Genomic DNA, 18,104 nt, shown 5'->3' on the forward strand with positions numbered 1-18,104 from the left:
GAGGGTTCAACCAGGCTACTCCTTGGAGGCAAGGATTCTGGGGCTTTGTCTGACATACTTGGGACATGTTGTAAGGAGGGATAGGTCCTTGGAGAGGGACATCATGTTTGGGAGGGTGGAGGGACAGTGCAGGAGGGGAAGACCCTCTGTGAGGTGGACTGATTCAGTGACTCGGGTAAGCGGGATGGGTGTGTCAGAGGCAGTGTGATTGGCACAGGATAGAGCAGGCTTTAGGGCTGTTATACATAGGGTCGCTATGAGTCGCAAATGACTCAACGGCACATAACAACAACAACATGGTCAAATTGGATCTGACTGGTACAGGAGGAGATTGCCCCTTCCCCAGCAGAGCATCTGGTGGATGCGAACCGCATACCTCTGGGATTGTAGTACAGCTTTTTGCCACTAGGCCACCAGAGCTCCCTTAGTTAACAGCTTTTAAAGTAGCACAACTCTCTATGAACTAGCATGTTCTCTACTAGTAAACTAGTTAAGAGTATGTTAGTTGAGTTTTTAACCTTATTGTTATGTGATACAAAATAGTACATAAAAGATAATAATAGGCATAACTTACTACAAATACCTGAAGTTCAAAGGTATATTGAATTTACTTCCAATTTAGATATTAAAGAGTCTCAGAATAACACTTATGAAATATTCACATTTTACATTATGAATATAATCATATCACCACAAACAGAAACAAAGACATTTATATTATTTTAGTATCAATAAAATATAGCATTAGTTCTAAGTTTTTAATACCTGAGATCCAACTGTATGGGCTATGCAGATGAGGGCAATTGTAAATTGCCAAGTATTTGATACACGAAAAAACTTCATTGACAGCCTTCATTCCTATATCAGTGATGATACCAGGATTTTCTACTACATCAGCCAAACCATACTTCACCAGATCCGCATTAGCCATTCTGCCTAGAAAGGGAAATTAATTTCAAAAAAGGTAAATTCTTGTCACTGAGCCTTGTCAATTCTTTATCTTAGCATTTAGTGCAATCATTCTCTGTCCATTATCAGGTTCAGATTTAAGTAAGACTTTAAGTTGGCAGTCTGAAAGTATAGCACTTCTTCATAAAATATGACTTTATATAAAAAGTCAATAAAGGAAATTAATAATAGGAAATCAATTGCAATTATTTTAAAAAAGAAAGCAAAAAAATTCTAAAATTCCTAATATAACTGAAAGATGAATATCTATCTATCCTACTGGTTCACACTTATAGACAAGTTTTAGTTTTATCTCTTAAAAATGTAAAAGAAAACATTAAAAATGCAATTCTCCCTAAACATAAGGCTCATGTTTAGAGCCTGTCATGGGGACACATGGACACACGGACACACACACACACACACACACACACACACACACACACACACAGTTGTTGAGTCACAATGGGTTTTCAGAGGCTGTTATCACACAAGTAGAGACTGTTCCTTTTTTCCCCATGGAGTACCTGTTAGCTTACAGCTGCATGTCTTTGTGTTGACAGTGCAACTTCTAACCACTAGGCTAGTTGTTGTTGTTGTTATGTGCCATCGAGTCGTTTGCGACTCACAGCAACCCTATGCACAACAGCCCTAAACCCTGCTCTATCCTGCGCCAACTGCACTGCCTCTGACACACCCATCCCGATTACCCCAGTCACTGAATCAATCCATCTCATAGAGGGTCTTCCCCTCCTGCGCTGTCCCTCCACCCTCCCAAGCATGATGTCCCTCTCCAAGGACCCGTCCCTCCTGGCAACATGTCCGAAGTATGTCAGACGAAGCCCCAGAATCCTTGCCTCCAAGAAGTAGCTTGGTTTAATCCTCTCCTTTCAACTAGGCTAGTAGAGCTCCCTATCTGTATGTATTGTATGTGTGTGAATACATAAATACATACAAACAAATCTATGTATAAATGAGTAAACTCTGGTAATTTTAGATTCACATTTGCAGTCCATGGCATAAACTAGTAGTCTTCTTCTCATCCCCTGAAAGTTGACCTCTATCTTAAATTGACCCTTACCTTACATATATCTTTTCTCCTGTCACCAGGTATTTTGTTTTAACTGTTTTGTCAAACTATGGAATGATGTATATGAGTAAGAGGATGCTCTAGCTTATAAAAACACAAATGGAGATTATACACATGGACTTCACCTGATGGATTACACAGGCATCAGACTGATCAGACATGAGAAAAGAACCCCTAGAGAAGTTAGATATCAACTGTGAGAACTAGATCAGGTAGGTGTTAACTGTGGAAGAGACCAACTATTCATGTCCAAGTTCAAACTGAAGTTAAAGAAAAGCAAATCCACAAGAACCAAAATATAACCTTAAGACTATCACACCTGAATTTAAAAACCATCTCAAGAACAGGTCTGAGGCAATGAGCAATAATAAACAAAACTAGATGAGCTGTGGAATGATAACAAGAATATTATCCATGAAGAAAGCAAAAGGTCATCACAAAGACTGAAGAGGAAGAAAAGTCTGAGATGGACGTCAGAAAAAAACCTCTGAATACTGTACTACAACACCAAGAAGCCAAACGAAAGGGAAGCAATGAAAAAGTTAAGAGTTTGAAAAGAAGATTTCAAAGGGCAGCTTGTGAAGACAAAACAAAGTATAACAAATGTGCAAAAAGCTGGAGTCAGAAAATCGAAAGGGAAGAACTCACTCAGCATTTCTCAAGCTGAGGGAACTAAAGAATAAATTTAAGTCTAAGTTGCAATTCTTACAGATGTTAGAGGAAAATCTTGAATGATCCCAGAAACATCAAAAGAAAATGGAAGAAATATACTGAGTCACCATACCAAATACAACTGGCTGACATTGAACCATTTCAGGAAGTTACATGTGACCAAAACCCAATGATAATTGGCAAAAAAAATAAGGCCTGAGGAACTGGTGAAATGCTAAATGACACATTTCAATACAAACATGCAACTCTGGATGTGTTCCTAAGCTGTGCCAAGACCTGGCCACTAACTGGAAAAGACCGTTATTTATTCCCATTCCTAAAAAGGAGATCCAACAGAGTGTGGAAATTATCAAATAACAGTATTAGTATCACATGCAAGCCAAATTGTCCAAAAATTATTAGAACAGTACATCAACAGGGAACTTCCAGAAATATAAAATAGGTTTAGAAGAGGCTGTGGCACTAGGAATATCACTGCCGATGTCTGATGGATCTTAGCTGAAAGCTCTGAGTACCAAAAGGATATCTATATTTTATCAAGTCTGCAAAGGCATTTGACGTGGTTAACAAAAAAATTGTGCTTAACATTGAGAAGAATAGGAATAGAAGAACATTTGATTGTGCTCATGCAGAACCTAAACCTAGAATAAGAAGCTGTTGTCAGAACCAAGGAAGGGAACACTGCATGGTTCAAAACCAAGAAAGAAGTGCATCAAGGCATCAAAGATGTATCCTTTCTCCGTATCTTTTCCATCTATATGCTGAATAGATCATTCAAGAGGCTGGGCTTATGAACTGGAGGAAGACTCATCAATAACCTGCATCATGTAGATGACATAACCCTGCTCACCAAAACTGAGAAAGACTTGAAACATTTGTTTCAGAAGTTCAAGGACTATATCCTTCAACATGGATTGCAGCTCAACATCAAGAAAACAAAATTCTTCACCACTGGGCCAATAGGCAGTGGTGACATCATGACAGATGACAATTTCATCTTGCTTGGATCCATAATCAATATCCCTGGCATCAACAGCCAGGAAATTAAAAAACAGCACTGGGAACATCTGTTGTTAGGAACGTCTCCAGAGTGCTAAAGAGCAACGGTATCAGTTCAGAAACTAAGGTGTGCCTGATCCAGGCCTTGGTGTTTGCAAACAACTTGTTACACATCTGAGACGGGGACAATGATGAAGGATGATGGAACTGTTGACTGAAGGATGTCTTTGAATTGGGGTGATGGAGAAGAGTATTTAACATACTATGGACTGCCAAATGAACAAGCAGGTCAATGCTGGAGAGGATGAAACCAAGTTGCTCCTTGGAGGTAAGGATTTTTACACTCTTATATACTCTTGCATATTGTCAGGAAGGGCCAGTTCTTGGAGAAGGATATCATGCTTGGAAAAATCAGCACAGGAGAGAAAGACTATTTGATAAGATGAAGTGACATAGTATCTGTGATTCAGGTGTGTCAGAGATGATCAGGCAAGATGTAGGGCAAGGTTCAAAGTCATTGTTCATAGGGCTGCTATGAGTTACTAAGTGAGACAGCACACAACAACCACCATTGGGACGCACACTTCACCCTTTGCATCCTGTCATTTCTCCCATCTGGTTGCTTTTCACTTTTCAAGATAGTCTAATGTACTTGACTCACATCATAGTTATATTGTCAATACCTACAGTAGTGCTGGGCATACAGAACCCTTACAAATGTTTCTACAACCCTCCAATAAGGTGATACAAAGTAAAAAAAAAAAAGCAAAACAAAACTACAGGTGCTCTGCACACTAAAGACTGTACACCTGTGGGTTAGAATCATTAAAAATAATTAATTCTCTCTTGAGACCATATTGATTTTATTATTGGGTGCTGTTGAGTTGGAATCTACCTTTAGCTGACCTTCCAGAAGAATAGGTCAACTAAAAGTAAAAAGTAGCAGTTACTGAATACTTCCTAACTGTTAAAAGTTGCTATAATTTCTTTTTCATTAAATTCTTAGAAGTACTCAAGAGAAAAGTGTCAATTCATTTTATAACCATATAACACAAGAGAAAATATGGACTTGAAAAAAGTTCATTTACTGAAAGTTACATGATTACTATACTTGATCTTCAATTCCAGTTCCCTGTCAAAGCACCAGCACTAAAAGCCTACACTATCCTGCTTCTACAATTTTCAGTTTTTGTTTCTAAATTTTATAAAAAATTCTGTATTGGTTTGCATACAAATTTCTTATGCATTATGTTTCATTCATGTACACTGTGTTTCACACATTCCTTCCTTCAAATTATGTTTCATACAATCATTCATTCCCCTACATTGTGTTTTATAAAATTAATCCAGACTGCTCTATGCCCATTATCACTCTGTCTTTTCAGGTCCCCAATGGTTCTCTATTCCAATTCCTTTACTCACTCCCTCCATCCAGCTGTTATCTATACATAAAGTTCAGAGATCCTAAGTGTACAATTAATGCTTTATTTTTGGACCACTGATTCAGTGCACATAAATCACTTTAATCTGAACCCATCACAACCACTTACCTATACTATTAACTATTCTTATATTCCTATTACACACTATCAACTTTAGAACATGTATTTCCCTAATCTGGCTGACATTCTTACCATAAACAAAGAAGAGAGGTAGGGGTTTTACTTATCTATTTTTAGGTCCTTTGTAACAAAAACTGTTTTATTAGAGATTACCTCTACCACCTGGAAAGATGCTTCAAATTCTAAAATACTGAGAAAGGCAAAACTAAAAGAAAGGGCATGAGCAGTCACTTCTATTCTCTCTCTAGATGGTCTGGTTAGAGGGGCCTATTGGTACCTATTAAGAAACAGAAATCCTAGGAAGTTCTAGGAGGAAGACTGTAGATAGAAAACATCTCATATCTAGAAATGGATGAACAGAAGTTAATATGAAGAATGGCTTGTAAAAAGGTCAAAACTAGAAAGAATGAGCTAGCAAAGGGATGAAGCATGCTGTGTCAAAAAGTAATATAGTCAAAATGAAGTCATTTTTATGCTATTAAAAATTTAAGGAGCTAGAAATACAGCAGAAAAACAGCTAGTTAGAGAAATAATCCTAAAGCAACAAAAAATAATCTGTGAACTTTTCAGCTCTTGAGTAAAATAAAATAGAAGAGTACAGAAAGAAAAGCCAATAAATTCTGATCAATTATTAGATAAGGATTACAGAAATAAAATATTAGCAGCCTCAATCAAAATAGGAAAAGTTTCATTTCAAATGCGCCTATTTTATATGAAATACTGATACTAGGTGTAGCATTTAAAATTATTTTAGTGAAAAGCTGAGTTTTTCCAACTCTATAAAAACAAAAAGCCAATCCTATTTAATAATACATTAGCTAGGAAATGGCTTAACTTTTAAAAATAATCCTTCACCTGTATTAACAAGACCTACAACAATAAAAAATGTAAAAAACAAAACACCAAAACAAGAACAAAACAATGTAAAGGCAAAATGTATGTTAGAAACCAAGTATCTGTCCTTGATGTCCCTGGCTAAAGGAATCAATGAAACTTTTATATGCTCTACAAAGCAAATTAAATTTAAAGAAAAAAAAAAACCAACAAAAATCAAACTGACAGTGATGACTCAAGAAACATTACTTGCAAATTTCATGGAAAAGTAACTAATTCTTGGAAAAATAAAAGCATGTTAATGTAAGTACACTTTACAAGTCTGACTAATGCCACAAGGTTTGAAAAAAAGCTTGAATAATGAATTGATACGCATTCAAACCGAAAGGAACGAGTTCCTAATTGTAAATGCATTTTAGAAAATGCTGTGAGCAAGCCTTCAACAGCAACTTCATCAAATGTATACTGACCATTACGTGATCACACTATCTGAAAATCCAGAACCCCCAGCAGGCTTATTATGGAAATGAAGAGCATGGGCAGGGAATGGCACCTCATCTGAGAGGGCCATCAAAAGCTTCAACAAGTGTGGTAGATCAAATTCAACAAATGGAACCAAGGATGACACTCTGTGAAAAAAATGAGGCAAAATGGGAAAGAAAGCTGGACAATAAGCAAAGACAGTATCAAATGTAGACAAGGACTTGTTAGCACTGGTATGGCTATCCAAATATTTATAATATGTTAAAAACATGAGAATCCTTGATATTTCTAATTTAAATGTTTCTTTTCAAGAAGTGAAAATATCAAAACTTTTAACTTATTTAGGGAAATAAAGCACATCCTGATTTGAGGCTCAGTTTGACAATCTCCTACAGCAATTCTAGGAAATGAAATGGAATAAAGCCTTACTCTGCAGCAAAAACTCATCTACATATCCAAGATGAAGAGTTTCAAACTGGGGGAACTCCAGTTCTGCCATTTTTAGGGCAGAAAAGACACCATCTTTGGTTAGAGAGGGCTGAATCCGAACTTCATGTAACCTGACAAAGAGAACAGAGAGATATAGATAAGAAGAACAACAAAAAACATTAAAGGACCTTCCTATACTAAGTGTCTGAGAAAAAATGCTATCATTTTCCCTCCTTCCATTAAGAGTATTCTTTAAAACAATGTTCTACAGAATATGGGCAAATTTGAGGCAGCACATTGTAGGTATCCAGAATAATAATATATCACATCATAAAAAATCTTTATTTCTTCTGCAGTCTTTTTGTAATTACAAGGTCAGTTAATCTCCCTGAGTGGAGACTAGTGCTGGCATTTCTTCTAACATTTTCTTCCACAGTTGACAGTTTAACAGCCTGTTAAAATTTTGAATTATTTTACATTCTCTTAATTAATTAAATTGTTATGTATAAGCAATCATATTCTTAACTCTCTGGTAGAAAGTAAGACTTTTATTTTTTATTAAGTTAGAACTTGAGTTAATTCAATTTAAAGAAAATATACAAGTTAAAGCTAAGGCAAATCTTTTAAAAGTGAGAAATAGTACATATAGTACAAAGTGATATAAAGATATGGTAAAACTATAAAGCTGTGGTTACAAGACCAGAATTTTGAAAGTGCTGTACAAAAAAAGGTGATTTCTGAATAACAAATAACTGACAAAGTAAAACAATCCAGTAAATCCTCCAGAGACTGGTACACTGGTTACTGGATGACAATGAACACTAAAGTTTTGATGATCAGTCCTGCAGGACACTCAGACAAGTTCTTCTCTGAAAACAAACTGCTCTCCTTTCCACAGTTTGCTGGGTATGAAGAACAATGCAGCAGGTTATCAGTTATAACACAAAGATACCATTAAGAGACAACCAGTTGGTATCTTAACAACTACTTCATATTTTAAATTTGAACAAATTTTATGTTTAGGCTTCACATCCATCAAATAAACATTTCCATAAGACAAAAGACAAAACATGAAGGAAAAACATACCTACGAGCAGCAGTGATAATGAGGTAACCAAGATCTACTTCAAGAGCATTTTTGCAAGCTCCTAAAACAATAGTGTGCAAATTTCTAAAACCACCTGGGATAAAGAGAAAAACAAGAGAATAATTTTTTTTGACCCAAGCAAATTTAGTAAAGCATTTAAATACATGTTAGATGATTATATGTTCAAAAGTAAATCTAAGCTTTACATTCAAATTAGTGTCTTACGATGAATTATAACTAGAATTCATCTCCAAATAGAGATGAAAGCAGATAAAATCATTCTGACAGTTTTTTTGTTTTTTAAAAATTTTATTTTATTAATGAACATTTACAGAGATTTTGGATTTCCATTCATTCATTATTGCACTTTTCTCCCTGCCCTCCTTCCCCCCATTCTGACAGTTTTTGAGAAGACATTCTGATGATATTTAAAATAAATTTCAAAAGATTTAAACCTATTTAAAAAAAAAAAGAAAAAATTTTTTGTTATTTTGTGTGTGTGTACCATCAAACTGGATCTGACTGGTACAGGAGGAGATCGTCCCTCCTTCTCCAGTAGAGTATCTGGTGGACTCGAACCATGCACCTCTGGGATTGCAGTGCAAAAAGGTTTAAACTTTTAAGCAGACCTGGATGTATAAGCAATGGGCTAGTAACCAAAAGGTCAGCACTAAAACTCACATGCTGTTTACAGGGAGAAAAAAGTGGCAACTGGCTTTAGTGAAGATTTACAATCTCTGAATCCTTCTGGTGCAACGGTACTCTGTTCTTTAAGGTTACTGAGTCTCTCAACTGACTAAAGGGAAGTGGGACTGGTTATTAAAGAGGATAAACAGTATTTTTTTTATCAATCAGTTCTGTCCTTTTTTTTTGTAACTTTTACTTGCATACAAAAAGTGATAGGTGATAGATTATAGCTCAACAAAGTTTTACAAAATATTAATTTTGCCTGTTTGATTCAAAGTATATAAATAATTACAAATTGTATATTACAAAAAAAAATTTTAAAAAATTGTATATTACTCATTTTAGTAAACATTTTGCTTCTGAGATTCATCTTTGTTGTTGAACAGGCTGCAGTTTGCTGTTTTCACTGTTTGATAGTAATCTACTGTATGGATATAGAGGCTATAAAGAGAAGATTGCAACTGTTGATATGTGTATAGGTGCATGCCAGCAAGAACCCTTCCTAAGTATTTCTATCAATTTACAATCTCACCAGCAGAGATTCAAATTCCTGCTTGTTCTATTCCCTTAATTCAACGCAAACAACTGTACTTTAACCAGAGCTATTGGACAACATATTAAAACCTTTGGTGCTTACTTTTCATTGAGCTCTGGTGGTTTAACCAAAGGTATGAGGTTTGAATCCGCGAATCCGCCAGCTGCTCTATGAAAGACAGAGAGGAAATCTCCTCCCACGTAATTTAGGCCCTCTGAAAACTAGGGGGTAAGTTATCATTCAGTTCTGACTTGACGGTACGGAACAACAATTTCTCATTGTATTTTAATGATACTGAAAGGTAACTTCCATTTATTACTGAAGTTACAGTACATAGTATTTTTTCATTTATCTTTTGAATGTGCATATTTATAATTATTTTGTCAGTTTATAACCACTATTTCTCGATCTAGTTGAACTTCTACTTTTGTTTTAATGAAGAAGCTGTGTAACATTTATTACACTTTGATAACTTTTAGAGTAATTTTACACTAACCATCTAGTTAGGGAGCTCTGGTGACTTAGTAATAAGGAGCTGTGCTGCCAACTCAAAGACAAAAAGTTTGAGGCCACCAGCTGCTCTGTGGGAGAAAGATGGGCAATCACTTGCCGTGTGATTTACTGCTCCTGAAAACCCACTGTAGGGTCAGTTATGAGTCTGTTCTAACTCAACAGCACACAACAACAACAACAGTGGAGGCCTAAAGTGTCCAAGTCCTAAAACACTTCTTCTTGCCAAAGGGCACTAGAATCCCTGCTAATATTTCTCTAAGAATGATTCCATATATAACAGGTTATATTGTTAAGTCATATTAAACCAGTAAAACATTGTCGCATCAATTCTTTATTATGAGAATGCTTTACAAGGAAATAAAAGTCTATACTCATAATTATTCTCTACCAAATATACCATAAAATACAATTAGTACTGAGTGTTTTGGGTTTTATCCTCTTAAACAATTTTAAAAACCTTAATAAAAGGTTAGTGAAATGTTAAAATTGGCTTAATGACTACAGAAAAGTGCACACCTGATCTCCAACTGTCTTCAACTACATGTTGGATAAGACCTCCAAGGAAAGGAACTCGAACCATTTCTAAGTGTTCCAAGTTTCGAGCAGAGGCTAAACCTGTTACTAAAGGGACATATTTTAAGGAATTTGTGGGTCCTAGAAAAATAAGAGAAAAAAATACAGTTGAGCAATTCAAAGTGCTTTAAAGATGCATTTTAAAATCAGCCTATATATCCAACAGCTTAAAATGAAAACAAATTTGTTAGGTTTCTATGATTTATTTAAGTCTTGTTTTAAATGGAAGTGTAGGTAAGCCTGTTAACATTTACATATTTATTTAGCACAAAGATTTTTCAGTAACAGTAGAAAGTTACTTAGTAACTTAAAAAAAATCACTGAAGTGTAGTTAATTCTAAACTCAAAACAAGGGGAAAAATCAAGTTAAAATTTGATTCTTCAGTCTAGTCAACATTTTAATCCCTTAAATCATTTGCATCTCAATTTCTTAAATCTATATAACTAGTATTGTTTTAAGTGCTAAAGAATATAAAAAAGATAAACAAGATATAATCCTGTTCATCAATGAGCTTGAAATTTACATGGAGATAAAAGTATTATGTGTAGTTAGAAAAGGAGGCAAATGAAGAATGTAGTCGAGTATAAAAAGAAGATGCTACAATCATTACACAAAAACAGAAAAAAAAGGGAGAAACAAGGGAAAGAAAGGATTACGTTACAAAAGGTATATCCTGAAGGATGTGTCAGATGTGTCCAAGTAAACGAGGAAAGGAAGGTCTACAAGAGCAAGGAAAGTGATTACATAGTTTTAGCAAAGACACTGAGGTGAAAGCTGATATGACTGTCTAGGAGATAGTAAACAGGCAAACCTGACTGTAAGAGAAAGAGTATTTCAGAAAGGAGTCAGAAATAAGTGTAGTAAGTGTAGGCTGAATTATTACAAACTTTAAATGTTAAACAGAGTACTCCTAACTTGAAGGTCTTAAGGCAACAGGGATGCTGAAGGTTTCTGGGGAGAAAAAATATAATAAAAACAATTTTCAGGTATATGAGGCTGGAAGATCAGAGGGAAAGAAAGCAGAACAGTAATCAAATAAATTAATCCAGAAAGAAGAAAAAAGTATCAACAGGAAAGGTAATTTTGACATTTTTTTCTTCTTAAACAGCAAGCACACATAGATTTCTAAAGCCTTTGAAATAAAAATATTCACAATCATCCCCTTATTTAAGTAAGTGATAAGTCACAAAGTATAAATCACAAAAGCGTAACATAATTTCCTTTATAAACGTAGATATATATGTTGCTGTAGGATCTCTTTAGAAGAGTATAAATATATGAATTCTTAAATTAACTATGTATTATTACCTGCACAGTTCCTCATGACAAATGTCCGCAAGCTGATACAAAGAAAGTCTTTAAATGGCTGTGGTTTAGTAAGTCTGACCCACTTCATGTAAAGATGCCTTAGCATTGGGATGCAAGGAATTTCAGGAACATTTACTCCTAAACCATATATGAAAAAGAACAAACAAGACAATTACAGGAACGTTCTATATTCTATATCTAAGTGTAAGAATTGATTTCTCAAAATGACAACTTTTGTAAAAACGTTTATCACTACAAATTACCTCATTAAAGTGTATTAAATTTATATAAGATAAATCTTTAAAGAACAATTTAAACATATGATAATGATTAAAAACTATTTCTGTTTTATGCACAGAAATTCATGATTATTCTCTAACAAATATACCAGATAAAAATTTAAGATATCTTAAGAAAAATTAATAAAAAGGTTAGTGAAATTTTAAAATTGGTTTTAAAAATCTTCAGTAACAACTGATTATGAGAAATATCACATCTTTATTAATTCTTCCAGACTACATTTTCCCAGAAAACAGAAAAATAGGTTACTGAAAGCACATCTGACAATGCAAAGATAGAAGTCTATGTATTTTACACAATTCATTGAATATTGTCAATATTATAATTCAAAGGCAACAATTCCTGGTAAGTGAAAATACCATGGATTTAATAATGAACACCTTAGTCTCAAAGTGTTATTTTTGCTTTTTAGCACTTTCAAAAGGTCTTTTTCAACAGATTTTTCCAATGTCATATAACATTTGATATTTTTTGACTGCTGCTTTCATGGGTGTTGACTGTGGACCTATGCAAAATGAAATCCTTGACCTCGTCAGTATTTCCTGTTTATCAAAATGCTGCTTACTGGTTCAGTTGTGAAAATTTTTTTCTTGCTATTGAGATACAATCCTCAAGACTGTGGGCTTTGATCTTTAGTGTTTCAAATCTTCACTTTCTGCAAGCAAGAAAGGTTGTCTAACTAGACAACTGCTGTTAGGTGCCATCGAGTTGGGTACAACTCATAGAGACCCTATGAACAACAGATCTGAACCTTGTACTAACCGGTACCATCCTCATAATCTCTAACACACTCAAAGCCATTGCTGCAGTTCACTCTGTCAGGTCATTTGGTTGAAGGTCTTCCTCTCCTTAGTCATCCCTATACCTTTCCAAGTATGATGTCCCTCTCCAAGGAATAACCTCTCCAAGCAATATGCCCAAAGTATGTGAGACAAAGCTTCATCATTTTTGCCACCTAAGGAGCACTGTGGCTGCACTCTCTCCAAGATTTATCTGTCCTTCCAAAAACCCAGGTATTCAGCCCTTTTCTCCAACACCACAGTTCAAATCATCAATTCTTCTGTCATCCTAATTCACTGTTCAGCTCTCAGCAGCATAGCAAGTGACTGAAAAAACCATGGTCTGAATAAGCACACCTTATTCCTCAAACTGCTATCATTTCTCCTCAATAATGTGGAGAGGTACTTGCCTGTTTCCCAGTGAAATACATGTCCTGATCACCTCACTGCTGGTTCCAAGTATACTGATCCAATCTGGAAGTCATTGAGAGTATCAATTTTTATCTATCTATCATGTTTGTTGACTATTGGAAAGGTGGCAAGGATTTTTGTTTTCTTGACATTGAGATGCAATCCATATTAAAGGCTGCAGTGTTTAGCTCATTTAATTGTGCTTGTGCAAAACCTATACCTAGTCCAAGAGGCAAATGTGTGAACACAGCAAGGGATTACTGTTGTTGTTATGTGCCATCAAGTCATCTGAAACTTACAGCAACTTTATGTACCTAGCTTTGAACCTTGCCCTATTCTGAGCCAATTTCACTCTCTGGCGCAGGAAACCCCATTTCCCTAATTACTGAGTCAATCTATCTCATCCAGAGTCTTCCTCCCTTGCTCTGTCCCTCTACCTTTCCAAGCACAATGTCCTTCTGCAAGAACTGGGCTCTCCTGGCAACGTGCTCAAAGTATGTGAGAAAGAGCTTCAAAATCCTTGCCTCCAAAGAGCAGTTCGGTTTCACCCTCTCTCAAAACATATCTGTTTGTTCTCTTAGCAGTCCATGTTATGTTCACTACTCTTCTCTGGCACATCAACTCAAAGGTATCAATTCTTTTATCATCCTTAATCATTATCCAGTTCTCTGATGGATAGTAAGTAATTGCAGACACCATAGCTCATATCAGGACATTGTTGCTCTCTAGTACTCAAGGTTTAAAATTAGAAATTATGTGCATCAGGATTGCATCTTTTCTCCATACCTATATTCAATCTGTATACTGGGCAAATTATTCAAGATGCTGGACTCTGCAAAGAACTGTTTAAAAGGGATATATGATTAAGTGAGTCCAGAATGAAGGCTGCACAGTGCACTGAACTTGAGGGGAGGAACTGCTTAGCAATGAGAGAGTTTTTCTTTTACTTAGCAAGAACAAAAGTGAATTGGGGGGGAGAGGGTAGGCAGGGAGAAAAGTGCAACAATGAATGACTGGAAACCCTAAGTCTCTGTTAACTTTGATTAAAATTAATAAAAAATAAAAGAACTGCAGAGCAAAGCACTAATGAGTCTTCCTCTAATTCTGATGTTATTCTTCTTCATATAATACAGTTTCTTTGATTATTTGCTTAGCATACAAGACTTAATACAATTGGAGAATGATATAATTTTGGGATTGCAGCATAGCTTCCTGCCACTAGGCCACAAGAGCTCATGGAGATCTAAGTTTGATGTACAACTTTCCTGATTTTAAACCACACCTTCCTTAAACACACCATCCTTTTGTTTTATTCAAATAATTCCTTCCTGATCTTTGTACAGGTTCCACAGGAACACAATAGTTCTGAAATGTCCATTCTTTCCAATGTTACTCATTATTTATGATTCCTAGAGTGAAGAACCTTTAAAAACAATCAATAGAACAGTGATAAGTATCTTCCTGGTATTACCTGCTTTCCGCCAGGATTTATCTGACTGTAGCAGTATTATCACTCATTTTATGCCCTTTTCTGAATCTGGTTTGAATTTCTAGACATTCTTTGTAGATACACTGCTGTGGAATAATATTTACTTACATGTGAAAATAATGATACTACATGTTCTACACTAGATCTTAGCCAAAAGGCCAAGAAGAGATAAAATAATACTTCTTACCATTTCCCTTATCCACCAGATCACATTTTTTAGATTCAATCAAACTCACTGCTTTTCTAATCAGTTCTGACTCATGGTGACCCTGCATCAGATTTCCATGGCTATAAATCATAATGGGAGGACAATCACAATGGGAAGAGATGGTCCATCTTTTCCAACATCTCTGATGGGTTTGCCTTTGAATCAGCAGCAAAATCATAGCACAAGAAACCCCTCACTGTAAGTGTTTTGTGTGCTGTACTCATTATTGAAAATTCTCAATTTTTATGCCATCAATTCCTAGATCAATATACTTTGCCTCAGAATAAGTTAGCCTTCTTTCAGTAGTAATGGGTTTTAATCATAGCCACCTCCTGAAATGGCTGAGTATCAGCCAATTCCTTTTGATACAGTGATAATCTAGATTCCTTTCACTTTCTTTTGGTATTTCCTTTATTGATCAGTATTTATCCCCAGAAGCTTTCAATATTGTATGCCAAGGCCTCAACTATTTCTTCAGTTCTTTCATCATGACAAATGCCAGTGGGTTAAATACTAAGTAAGGAACAGACTATTGTATGAGTTGTTGTTGAGTACCCATGACTCATTGAGAAGCCAGTGAATTGGAACTGTCTTTTGGGTTGGCAATGCACCTCCTTATCCACTCGCCCACCATAGATCCCTATAGTATCAACTGTTCTTGTTATGTGCTGTCAAGTCAGTACTGACTCATAATGGAGTCCCCAAAGGGTTTTTAGAGGCTGTAAAACACCCAGGATATTGTCCATTTTATTGTGTACCAGATGGTGGACCTGAACCACTTGCCGCTGGCAGCTTTAAATCCTTATAACTTGACCACCAGATCTCTCATAATATCAGTGTTGTTGTTTGGTACTATGCATTCAACTACAAGTCACAGTGATCCTGAATAACTGATCTAAACTTTGCCCTATCCTGTAGTATTCCTTACCAGCTCTGATATATTTGAGACTATTCCTACAGTCACTATATCATTCCAATCTTCTTGTGGGTTTTCTTTTCTCTCCACCTTTCCAAGCACAATCAACGTTGTATTAGGTAGATGCCACTGAATATGACTCACAGTGACACTGAACAAGGGATCTGAACTCTCTCAACCTGTACCATCCTCACCATCTGACATACTAGAGCCCACTGTCACAGTCACTGTGGCTATCCATCTTGCCAAAGCTCTTCCTTTTTTCAATGACCCTCCCCTCTTCCAAGCATGATATCCCTTTAAAAGGAACAGCTTTTTCTAACACCATGCCCAAAGTATGAGAGACAAAGTTTTGCCATCCTTGCCTCTAAGGAGCATTCTGGATGCATTTTCTCAAGGACACATCTATGTCTTCTTTGGGTAGTCCATGGAATATTCAGTATTCTTCTCCAAGGACACAACTCAAGCCACTGCTTCTAGTATCCTCAAATTGTTACTAAGACTAAGAAAATGATGAAAAAGAAATTTAAGAGAACTGTTCTTTCTCATTTACCTAGTATGGAATCACTGTATCATCCTTCCAACGAATGTGCAAATGTACCCTTTAATCACTACAAATAAGTTCCTTTGGAAATATTTCTTTTTCATATCACAACGGAAAAGATAACTAGTAGCTTTCTGCCAGCTTTGAAAATTCAAAGACATAGGGTAACTTTGATCTTGGAAAAGATAATGAATGGCAAACTATGAGTTGGTTAAGTTTGGGTTTTTTTTAATTTAAAGACAAAAAAATTATCCCAGGAGGTTAACACTGCACTGTACAACAGTCATCAGTTACATGTGATAATATTTAAATTAATTATAAAAAGTAATAGTAACAATAATTCTTCAGTTTTAGCAGCTACCAAACCAAATCAGTTGCTATCTAGTTAATCTGGACACAGTGACATGTTACAGATTAGAACCGTGCTCCACTAGGTTTCCAAAGCTGTGAACTTTTAGAAGTTGATTGCCACATTCCTCAAAAAACCCCAATGTGTTCAGTTCAGTTCCAAATAATAGTTGTCCTCCATCAGTTTCCAAGGCTGTAAGTCTTTACAAGAGGAGACTGCCCACCTTCCTCCTACTGAGTGGCTTCTAGTTTCAAAATGCCAACCTTTCAGCTAACAGCTCCGTAAGCTATGCACCAAGCTACCTAGGAACCACTGCAGGTAAGTAAGGATAGAACATTACAACACCGAAAACTAGAAAGTACTCCTCTAGAGGGTAGAACCAGGACTAATAGTGCTTACTAGACAAGGGCAGGACTTCAAAACAATCTAAACTGTCCTTAAAAAGATAGGTTATTATTTGTGAAGCTGTAATTGTACTTCCTCTGCCGGTTCTTTAATGTGAAATACGATTTTTTTTTTTAAATACGAATTTTTCTACAGGTTTCACAAGCATTTCTTTTGGTACTGTTCAACAAAATCATTTCTAAAATTCTTATTATTCTCTTTTAATGAATATCCAGTAACATTTCAAGTAGTCCTAAATGACTCAAGAAACATGTACTCACCCACTAAATGCAAAGTTTGAATTTTGGCTCCTATAGGAATTTTCAGTTTATTTTCAGGAGGAATTGGAAATGCTCCATTACGATTACGAAATTTCCCCAAAATATGAACATGTGGCATATATGTCCAAATAGATTCTACTAACTCCAAATGGGAAGTCTCCACACCCTAGAAAAGAACACCAAAACAAGTATGTGAAGGTCTTTTAATTTAGCACTCAAAGCTTCTATTTCTGTGTAATAAGGTTTTAAGCATATAATAGAACTTAAGAAGCTTCTTTTGAATATTATTTTCTTATGACTGAATCTGTTCTCTGTCTTCTGGTTTCTTATTCATCGATCATTTGATGTAAATAATGTTTAGAGGTGCACTCACCACTAAATTTGGGCATGCCTGCAAAGCTTCCAAGACTCCTGGAATGCTAAAGGCTTCATGGCCTCGTACCCTTCGCCTCTCAAGGTACCTAGGGTGAAGGCCATAGAGCTGTTCCACATCTGGCATCTTCTTCAGCAGTGTTAGAAAACTGGAATCGGTAAAGCCTGAGAAGTTCAGAAGTATTTAAAGCCAAGTTTATTTTTCTGCACTTGAATATTTTCTATGAACTTGTCATTTTTACCAAAAGTTGTTACAAAAATTATTCTAAATATTTAGAAAGTTACAATCACAGATGAACCAATATTTACAAAAGAAAATATACTGCTCAACAACAGAGAAAACATGTTAG

General features: G+C 35.7%; 1 protein-coding gene across 2 annotated transcripts in view; it reads right to left on the reverse strand.

The window, feature by feature from the left end:
- The window catches only part of FBXO38 (F-box protein 38), a 60,962-nt gene that overhangs the window by 34,091 nt on the left and 8,767 nt on the right, over positions 1 to 18,104 (reverse strand). For both annotated transcript variants that reach the window (XM_006893721.1, XM_006893722.1), the window contains exons 3-9: positions 17,756 to 17,919; positions 17,383 to 17,548; positions 11,722 to 11,859; positions 10,356 to 10,493; positions 8,105 to 8,198; positions 7,018 to 7,148; positions 766 to 936 (exon numbers count right to left, since the gene is read on the reverse strand). In XM_006893721.1, coding sequence (XP_006893783.1) covers positions 766 to 936; positions 7,018 to 7,148; positions 8,105 to 8,198; positions 10,356 to 10,493; positions 11,722 to 11,859; positions 17,383 to 17,548; positions 17,756 to 17,919 — 1,002 coding nt within the window. The remainder of the gene's footprint in view (positions 1 to 765; positions 937 to 7,017; positions 7,149 to 8,104; positions 8,199 to 10,355; positions 10,494 to 11,721; positions 11,860 to 17,382; positions 17,549 to 17,755; positions 17,920 to 18,104) is intronic.

Source organism: Elephantulus edwardii, unplaced genomic scaffold (assembly GCF_000299155.1).
Source record: "Elephantulus edwardii isolate Elephantulus edwardi_28Jun2011 unplaced genomic scaffold, EleEdw1.0 scaffold00130, whole genome shotgun sequence".
Taxonomy (NCBI): Eukaryota; Metazoa; Chordata; class Mammalia; order Macroscelidea; family Macroscelididae; genus Elephantulus; species Elephantulus edwardii.